The following is a 10,207-nucleotide window of genomic DNA, read 5'->3' as shown; positions in this document are numbered from 1 at the left end:
TACATCTAGTTCCTCTGGGAGTGTAGTATGGGCCTGGGTAGCTAGTACTGGAGACCAATGTGGACTTGAGTAGCCATTATTAGGGGCCATGTGGTGCTTTTATTGATTACATGTATGATGCAATTAATTGATTGATTTTAATTATTCATTACTGTAAATGTAATAAGTGTATGTGTGTGTGTGTGTGTGTGTGTGTGTGTGTGTCCAAGCCATATCTGTTTGCAAGCCTTTGCTGCTTTCTATTCGAGTTCTTAAGAGTCTTACAATCAAAACTGGAGCTTGGAAAAGTTTGTTCCTATCAGCATATTGCTTTATTTACAATGTATCTTTTCTGAGAGAGTAAAAGCTAACAAAGTTGCTGAAGTTGGTTGGCACTTGCATACATGTAACTCTCTCATTGGGAAAGGATTCATAGCAAAAAGACTAATGAAATGAAGCAATAGAACAAAACCTCATCTTTCATTTTGATGTAAGAAATTGCTCCAATCATCTTGTTCTTCAGATATGATTGCCAAACAGGCTTACCTTGTTGGTTTACACTCTGAGACTCTCTTCTCCATAAGTAGTGGACAGAATCTTTAAACATCAGAGACTCAACAACAGTTTGCATGCAACAAATAGAGCCTAATAAGTGAGTGCTAAAATATTCAAAAAGTTGAGAAAAACCAAAGCTTTATTCACCCCTGAGCCCATGTGCCACCATTACTGTGTGGAGTGTGTGCATGGGTAAAGCATACTCAGCATAGCTTGACTAAGCCACACCTTCATTGTAGCCACACCTTTACACTGCTGCAGCAACCTTCTGTTTGGCTAATCACTAAGTTTCACTTCATCTATTAAAAGTTAAAACTGTTACTTGAAGATTGTGGTGAGGGTATGCACTTTAGTGCTCTCCTTTAAATAAATGTACTGTACTTTCAATATAAAGTACACATACTGGTACAATTATTACAATTTTCGTTCAAAAGTATTGTAATTTGTAAATACTGCATGAGTACTTCAATACCTGTGCTTAATTGTTCTTATATACAAGTAACAGAGTGTACTGCACAATGTATAAAATACCTGGTTACTTTCAGCGGCAGGTCCACCAGCTTCAACACTGCACACAACAGCTGGCAGCTTTGCAGAAGCACCCCCCATGACAGAAAAGCCAAAAGAACCCAAGGTACCTGAGCCCTTACACACAGTTCGTTCTAGTACAATTGTTTTGTTCATTATACTTCCTATCAATACAATAAAAATATATATCATATCAAGGTACAAGCATACATAAACTGTTGTATATGCTGCAGTACATACATGTACATGTATGCAATACATAATGTAATGTAGTACTACATGAACAAGCGTACAGCTAAAATATTGACGGAGGTAAATATTTGGCATTTGCTAATTGCTTTACATCATAATTCCTCTAATAATTTGTCACTTTAAGTTTTTGAATGATAAATATAAATAATGAATTTCTTGAAGAAAAAAGCTTTGAAGATCCTACATGTACATTTACCGTATAGCGGGTACCGTATTTCCTTGTGGAAACGCCTAGGCATTTATTTCTTATAGAGACCTGTTTGCTAGGTGTTTAAATGAAGTAGGCGTTCATACGAGGTGGGCGTTTATAACCAAAAATAATCCTTAACACCATGTTTCAATATACACAATGCGTAGTTTAAAACCGACATCAAAACTTCTATGAGTTTCGTTAGCCTTCTCAGCTGCAGCTGCCATTGTAGAATGTAGACTACGTAAGGTACATGTACCACGTGGATGGGGCGGTGGGTGTGGTATAGGCTTTTAATCAAGAATGGGCATCTACATAAGCATGGATGTTTATTGTCAAAGTTACTTGTATATGCTGTCTCTAGGCGTTTATACAGGCATGGGCGTTTATAGGGAGTAGGTGTTTTCACGAGGAAATACGATAAATTTGGAGGGGCTAAATTTCGGTGAATTGCTAAAATTTTGGTGATTGGCGGATTTTTAATTTGGCAAATTTGTGACTACATGTCATCAAGTATGCGTATAATGGCTCAAAATGGCGGGTTTTAATTCTGGCAAATGGCTATCAAACGCCAACTTTAATCCCCTCCAAAATTTTCTGCTATAATCCCTTCCAAAATTTTCTGCTATACGGTATTTCGGGGGATTCTACACTGCCAGTGACATGTCATATTTGAGGTAACCTGGGTATGAATTGATACAATTCCAACTAACTGAGGCAAAGTGTCGAATTTAGACAAAACAAATTTTATAAATTTAGAATGCATAATATTTAGAGAAATTCTGGTAATTTCTTTGCAATTGGTGGAAATACAAGTACATGTACAGTATATTGGTGTTTATCAAGAAGTGTGCTCAGGAAACCTCCTACTCTAAGCTCCCCCTCACCAATACATGTAGTCTGGATAAGCATAATAAAAGGGTTAATACTTGTTGAGCACTATTAATTACATAAGCACACAATTAAAATTAGCTAGTAATAAGCGCTCATTCATGCACAAGGAAAAGCGACTTTCACATGATTAGCACAATATCTACAAAATAATAAGAGCCAACAAAATGCAATGTCAATCGTTAATTTCTGTCATGTCCCTTACAAATATCCCATATAAAAGTTTGGCAGTGTTTAGTCTGATCCTGCCTAAAATACATGTACATTGTAAATTTAATGTATCAGGATTTAAATACTGCATACATGTACCTGCAAATTTTTTGACCATGATTTTAATTTTCCTGTATTAGAACTTTGCAAAAAATTACATCATGCAGTGATTACATATGCATATGCAACATTCAATAATACATAGCACGGTTTCAATCAGTAAAAATAAAATTACAGCACAATATTCAACACAAATTTTATACCGCGTTATAAATATCCTGACTTATGGTATTCTGTAACCTTTAAATCCTGTAAAGCAGCTTCTGTCCATAGGTACATGTAGTAAAATTTATTTGTATCATAAGTGTTGTTGGTTTAGTGACAAACTTTAGGCCATTGCAATTAGATATAAAATTTTTGACTTAATGAGCAGACGTGGAGGGCAGTATAATCATACACTCATATCTTTTAAGGACATGAACATGCCTTTACAAACAAGTACAATAAATTTCCTACTGTTAATAGTACAAGACAAAGCATCTCCGCCTAAAGGGTTTCACAAATCATACAACAATAATACTAGATATGTAACAACTTCTATATATATGTATACTTATACATGCAGCATTACCATAGCGAATAACTCTTAATCTTACGACATAAAGACATTAAGTAATGACGCTAAAAACAACTTCCAACATGACAAAATAGAAAATAGCCTATTATATGGTGTCAACCTACTTTATAGATGGGGAAAAGGTGAGGGAAAAGGTTATTTTCAAGGTTCAATGAATGAAGTGGAGTGAACACTGGACACAGAGTCACGGACTAAGGAACACTGGTCACAAATCCGTATACTACTAAAACCGCGCCCATGGACCAGCCCATTCAGTAACTGCGCATGCTCTATTGCTCCTGAGTCTCGAGCCACACTACAAGTTTACAACAGGCTTCTCCACCACTCCACCATTTTGTCTTGGAATCGAAATCTAACGCAATCATAGGTAATTTATAGCAGTATAATTCATTTTTAAAATCATTTTGATATATTTTAGAAATGGCAAAACGAAAGGGGAAGCAGCAGCAAGAAGAAAATGTCCAGCTTGGGCCCCAAGTTGCGGAGGGAGAGTTTGTGTTTGGTGTTGCTCACATTTTTGCTTCTTTCAATGATACATTTGTCCATGTCACTGATCTCTCTGGCAGGTATTGATATTTTTTGTGAGTGGATGAACTGGAGTATGACTAGTTTTGTTAACTGCTATGTAAAATTGGGCTGACATAAAGATGTCACTGTTCAAGTTGTGTGGCATGTTGAATATTTCATGAAAGCATATCGCAACTAACTATAGGAGTTTGCCACACCTCTTCTTGCTGTCTTTTTCTGGCCCTTGAAATGGTAGAATGAACTAGTGAATTAGCCATAGGTGGTAAATTAAAAAAACCCAAGCACCAAATTCTGGCTCATTGTACTGGAGGATAAAGCATGATATTACGAGAGGGTTTTTTAGTTTCTCAGCGAAGTAACCTATGTGCTAGTGTAGTTGATCCAAAAGATATGGGTGGGCATGCTGTCATTCCATTAAACACTGGCGAATAGTGTGTGTGTGTGTGCTATTACATTTGTGACAAAATGAAGTGAAATATGTTCCACTTGTCCACCTTTTCAGCTAGACGGTTGTCAATTATAGTATATGACATGATGTGGGAAATGTTCTCTTAATAGTGGAGTAATACAATTTGCATGTATAATATATCTCCGTTTTTAGGGAAACAATTGCTCGTGTAACTGGTGGAATGAAAGTTAAAGCTGATCGTGATGAGGTTGGTAATTTAAATTTGATATTGTGTTGCTGCTGTTGCAAGACTTTTTACCTCTTAATTTCTCTAAAATTGATTTTGCCTATCTACATGTACATTGTACATGTACATGTACTATAATTAGTTTCAGTTGAGTTTGACTGGATGTTTTCATCATTGAAATGTCACCTGTAGTCCCAGCCATGTTGAAATAGAATAGCTAAAAACTTCATTATGCTCCTTTCTTTTTGTAACTTGCTTATTTCTTATTTTGTTTGCTGCTAACGCTGCAATTGACATAAAGGATTTTTGTGCTTGCTATTTTCTGAAGAAAGAAGTGAGATATTCAAAATTTCAACTGAATTTCTGAGCAGCAATAGTGATGACAAATAAAGAAGGGTTAGGGAGGCACAGCACACTAAATGACTACTTTCTGGAGTGCAAAGTCTTCTAGTTCAATTATATATTGGCCAGGAGTACCGTATATCGGGTATATTTCAATGCATGAAAAGTCGTGGAAATATTAAGTTCAATGATGGAATAATTCGGAAGCCTTTTATATTCCGTAAATACATGTATTTTACTTGCTATCATTTCCATCAACCACCTGGTTTGGTAAGTCAATCGAAGCATTTGCTGACTTCTCCACTTCTGAATCAACCTTAGCAACACTTCTAACTGGCAAAGAAGGCTCTTTATGGCCTTCGAGTTAGACTAGAATGAAGCTATGAAGCCACGTGTTCATAATAATTGCACAATACCACATATCTTCTATTCCTTTTTATCCGGATATTTTAAAATTTCATAATATTTATTTTTGTAATGGATTGCTTTTTCCGAAATTATTAATGCATTGAAATATACCCGATATACGGTATTTATTCCCTTTGCTTTATTTGATTTTGAAATAATAAAAAACGTGATTATTGTCATTTTATCGATGCATATTATATTCACGAAGCTTTATGTCACGAAGAATCATTGTGGTTCCCTTTCATGTTGAGCAGAAGAACCTTTTGAGAGCCTTCCAGAGCACCTAGAGACTCTGAATTCGGTAAAAATTTTCAGAAGAACCAGTATTGCAACTAAAGCAAGTTTCAAACTGCTAGCATAAAATATATAGAGAAGTTATAAGGTTGCGTCTGTGGTCAAACTCAACTGAAACTGACTATACCTGCATTTTTATTCTCTGAATAATTTATTGAATACTGTGTTAAATGTGTTTAAGTGATTATGAACCTCAGAAATTCTTAATTTGGGTATTGTCCAAACCTAAAGGCCAATAATTTTTTGATTTTTTATTAGAGTTGGCATAGACACCACCTTGTACATTGTTACTTAGTGCCAGCAACCTGAATTAAACTTGTTATAGTTACTTTGTTGCTCAAATTTATTAAGCCTATTACATATACATGTAGTCTAGCTGCTGGCCAGTGCTGGGGAAAGTTTAAATTAAATATACATGTACATTTATGTATCACAGTTGTTAATGGTGTTTGTAGTTAGTGTCTCATCATAGTCATACTTGTGTCTATTTGGATTGTGATTTTTATTTGTAAAATAGTACAACTCCTTTAGAGCAACAGACACTTAACTTCATGTATTTTTATATTTTTCATTGTTCTTAAAATATAGACCAGTTGGTGCTAAGCTAAGCACATTCATAGTATTTTAAGTATATGCATCGTGATATCGCAAATAAAGTAAAATTTTCCTGCCGCCATTTTGGAGTCCTAGCTCCAATGTTTTTTATGGAGCGATTGTGAAAAGAGCTTATTCTCCATAACTGCTGTATTTATTCGTTACAACAATCTTACTACTGCTTACTGACCATCATCCAGTGTCTATAGTTTGCTCATGGACTTTAATAAGTGCCACTAAAAGATATAGAAGCACAGATTTTGCTTTCTCCCATTCTACTCTTAGTAAACTATAACTCCTAAATGGTGGTAGGAAAATTTTACTTGATTTACCGTACCACAATGAATCTACTCAAAATTAAATGAATATACTTAGCGCCAACTGGTCTATATATTATCTTGTTTACATGTGTGTTTCAACCTACATGTATATGTATATCTCATGGTTTACATTGTGTTCACAGCCTACATGTATGCTATGTGCATTGTACATGTACATGACTGCATGCATCTCCTCTGATTGATTTAGAGAGGTTAATCATGTTAACTTTTTTGTTTGCCACATTTGGTTTCTCAGTTTAGCCTTAATATCTTAAATCTATAGTTTTAGTATAATTGTGTTGTCCTAAAAATTTTAATTTATTCCTAGATCTAACACTACATTCACGTGTATCAAATTTTTTTCATTTTGTGTATGCACTGTGTTAATTCGATCTGAGACACCTTAGCAAATATCTACGGCCATTAGTTTTCTGAGAAAAGCGTGTGTGGCCATTGAAAGGAAAATGGTGACAATGACTTAAGACTATAGTAGGGCCACACTGACGTTGTCAACATGCTACTGACAGCGGCCTTTTTTGCATGATCCTTTTTACTCAGGTATTTTGATGTGCATGTATGAAACAACTATCTAGAGTGCACGTGTAGGAAAGTAGAAGAGAAATCTAAGCACTTTGGCACTTAGAGAGCATTACTGCTGGTCTGCTGCCCACATTTGATGACCGCATAGGCATATGAAATGAAACGGTAACCACCTGTACACCACTTGGTCCATAAAGAATGAATGTTTTAGCAAGAAGGCATTGGATGAGATAAAAGGATATGATGAGACTAAAAGGATATGATGAGATGAAAAGTATACGATGAGACTAAAATGATACAATGAGACTAAAAGGATACGAAAAGATGAGTGTAGCTTGGACCTTCATGATTGTTTTTGGCCACATACAGTACACTTATGGAAATGAAGAAAAGAATTGTACGAGCTAACTTGTAGCCATAATGAGCCATATCTTTTATTTTACTTTGTTTAAGCCTACAATTTGTATATGTACCTTGAAAAGAGCAATAGTTTTATACTGTGGAAGTACTGTCATTACACATAATTATGAGGAGCAGTAATGAGGAGCAATGGGCTGACTAAAGCCAGATTTACAATATGACGCTTGTCCTGACGTTTTGTTGACACAGAAGTTGAATCTGGATCAACTCCAGCCTGAAGTATGCGTCAAAAGGTCAAATTGCCCACACTTTTGATTAAAAATTGATGGTACATTGGCGTAGTGTCATATTGTAAATCTGCCTTTAATCAACTCTCAAAGATGAAGTGGGAGACTGCTGATGAGGAAGAATGACTGAGGGAATGATTCTTTGTACCTAAATAGCTAAAGCATTATTGTATAGCAGTGTTTTAGGATGAAAAATTTTGTGAATTTAGTGCATATTTCTAGAGCTTTGAAATGAAAATCCTTGAAAATCAATTTAATATGGTACAAAATGCAGCATGGTGGAAATTTGTGAAGATTAATTCTGTGAACTTACGGATATGGATCATTTGCAAAAATTATTATCTGTGAAAAAAAAACCTGCTATATGGCACCTTAAATTCTACCTCTTTAAATGATACTGTGGATGTAACATTCTCAATTATACTACACTGTACATGACATGTATATCATGGTTTAATTGAAAAGCAGCTGTGTGACTATTGGTACGTTTGTAAATGTTGTGATTTGTGATGTCATGTAGACACAACAAATGGTTTATTGATGATAATGAAAATTGTTGCTCGTTATGACTAGTATATTTTGTTGAAACTGATTCTTAGATTTAAGGAAATGCACCCAGAGGAAGTTTATTTGTTAATGTGCATGCAGATAATAGTAGCTTTCTTGTGTGTAGTGAATCATGTATTTGAACATTTGCTATTTGGTGTGTACATGTAGGCATCACCTTATGCTGCTATGCTGGCTGCCCAAGATGTTGCTCAGCTATGTAAGGAAAGGGGTGTCACTGCTTTACATATTAAACTGCGTGCTACAGGTGGAACAAGGTATAATGTACATGCAATTGCTGTTAATACTCATTGTATGTGAAGTTTAATATTGTGTTCATAAGAAGTTTTGCACTACCTCTTTGCCATTACGTCAGGAGCCCATGAAAGAAGAGGGAAAAGGTAGTACCGTAAAACTCCTTTGCATTTAATTAAATGCATGTAACTTGTTCGTGAATAGCTTAATGAGTTTACTATTTTTAGCACAAGGTCACCACACCAGTTAGTAATACCATAAAGCTAGAAAATTTGGCGGAGAATTAAATTTGGCGGAAAGGTGATTCAAAATAAAACTGCCAATATGGTATACCTGTCAATAATAATTGCAAGGATGGGCGGATGCCTTTGTGAGCACATGATACTGAAAGTGCCAAAATGGCAGTATTTCTCACTATTTCAGTCAAGACTAGGAACAGTTATTTCAATTAAATGTGTGGGAGTTTTATACTCCTATCCTTACCTTCGAAGTTTCATAGGCTCCTGATCACATTTGAGGGTTGATTTTTGCTTCTTGCAAAGTTTAATGGGAAGATTTTGATGTGATATGCATGTACCGTATTTCCTTAAATAGAAGCTGCATGCAAATTAATGCCGGGGTAGCAATAGAATTCAAGTATAAATATGCAAATGTAGCATACATGTAAATGTGTCTCAGTAGTCTAATGGATACTGCCTAAAGTTCCAGTAGTCAAGTGTATGAGGTCATGGATTCGAATCCTGCTCTGTGCCGAAGTTTTTTTATTTTTTTTATTTTTTGAGGTCCAAATACCATTTTAGGAAATAGACGCTTGGCTTTTATTTAAGGAAGTATGGTACTTATGGAATATTAGCAGCTACTTGTAAGTCCATTATTACTAGTAGGGCTGAAAAATAAGTGAGATATCGAATATTCGTTTGTTATTGTAATATTTGAATAGTTTTTTGCTATTCGAACTATTTGCATAATATTATTATTGGTTATTGCAATAATTCACGGCCACGGCCATGCCTACCACATGTCACCTACACAGGCTGTTCTCTGAGTCTGTTTCTTAGTCTGTTTACTTACCAACTGGTTAAATACTTATGCTGTTGGCCTGTGGCCAGAGAAAGTAGTTCTCTATCTCTAAAAAGCTCTAGAGTGTTTGGCATAATTTTGAAAAGTTTAAAGGGTAACTGCTTTGGTTTTTTTAGGTATTTTATGTTATAGACCACTGGAAGTGAGAATTAGAAAAGATATGAATTTCATTAATTTTACATATGGATGTGATATGGTATCTGCCCACACTGCATAATTGGCTGCCATTTTGGTTTGCAAGTTTGTTAAGGAAGTCAATGGAGGCACGAAGAATATGCCTAACTTACCTGCTTTAGCTCTATCAATAGCTAAAAAGTGCTTGTTATAAGAAAGAACAGCTGCCTTTAGGCGTCTCCTGTAAGGGATTTGGTCAAATTGGCTGCAGAAGTCTTAATACAGGTTTGTTTCTATCTTGGCCCGTTTGTTCTCCGTTGAAAGTTGCCAATCAAATGGCTACTGGAATTTATTTCATCCTAAACCATACCTTACAACTGTAAAAATTTCTAATAATCTTCCTACGCAAAATTACGCAAACAATTTTCACTTCCAGTGGTCTATTGGCTTAATATGATTTCCTGAACTTTTTATTAAGTGTAACAACTCCCATTGTTCAAAAAAAATTATTCACTGAGATATGAACTTTCAAAAATGCCTTTATTGCTTCATGCCATCTTACCTCCTGTCAGTGGTCTTAGCGAAATGTGACGTCATTTTGGTATGGCTGGTGATTAATCCATTCCTTTATAGGGGGAAATAATCCTTTATTCTCATGCCTA

At 35.4% G+C, this 10,207-nt stretch overlaps 2 protein-coding genes and 1 long non-coding RNA gene across 3 annotated transcripts in view; 2 read left to right on the top strand and 1 right to left on the bottom strand.

The window, feature by feature from the left end:
• Positions 1 to 3,450, bottom strand: part of LOC100638669 (PH and SEC7 domain-containing protein 3-like) — a 19,334-nt gene extending 15,884 nt beyond the window's left edge. The window contains exons 1-2 of the mRNA XM_020000974.1: positions 3,347 to 3,450; positions 1,066 to 1,226 (exon numbers count right to left, since the gene is read on the bottom strand). Coding sequence (XP_019856533.1) covers positions 1,066 to 1,218 — 153 coding nt within the window. The 5' untranslated portion in view covers positions 1,219 to 1,226; positions 3,347 to 3,450. The remainder of the gene's footprint in view (positions 1 to 1,065; positions 1,227 to 3,346) is intronic.
• A 51-nt stretch (positions 3,451 to 3,501) lies between these two features.
• The window catches only part of LOC100636138 (40S ribosomal protein S14), a 12,259-nt gene continuing 5,553 nt past the window's right edge, over positions 3,502 to 10,207 (top strand). Inside the window, exons 1-4 of the mRNA XM_003383054.3 lie at positions 3,502 to 3,609; positions 3,661 to 3,808; positions 4,372 to 4,426; positions 8,268 to 8,374. Of these exons, the coding sequence (XP_003383102.1) occupies positions 3,663 to 3,808; positions 4,372 to 4,426; positions 8,268 to 8,374 (308 nt within the window). The 5' untranslated portion in view covers positions 3,502 to 3,609; positions 3,661 to 3,662. The remainder of the gene's footprint in view (positions 3,610 to 3,660; positions 3,809 to 4,371; positions 4,427 to 8,267; positions 8,375 to 10,207) is intronic.
• Positions 6,721 to 7,408, top strand: LOC109585056 (uncharacterized). The gene is made up of 2 exons (XR_002186296.1): positions 6,721 to 7,068; positions 7,115 to 7,408. It is a non-coding gene; the product is annotated as an uncharacterized LOC109585056 (long non-coding RNA).

The sequence above is a fragment of the Amphimedon queenslandica genome, unplaced genomic scaffold (assembly GCF_000090795.2).
Source record: "Amphimedon queenslandica unplaced genomic scaffold, v1.1 AMPQUscaffold_13515, whole genome shotgun sequence".
Classification (NCBI taxonomy): Eukaryota; Metazoa; Porifera; class Demospongiae; order Haplosclerida; family Niphatidae; genus Amphimedon; species Amphimedon queenslandica.
This window is presented reverse-complemented; position numbering and strand designations above follow the sequence as displayed.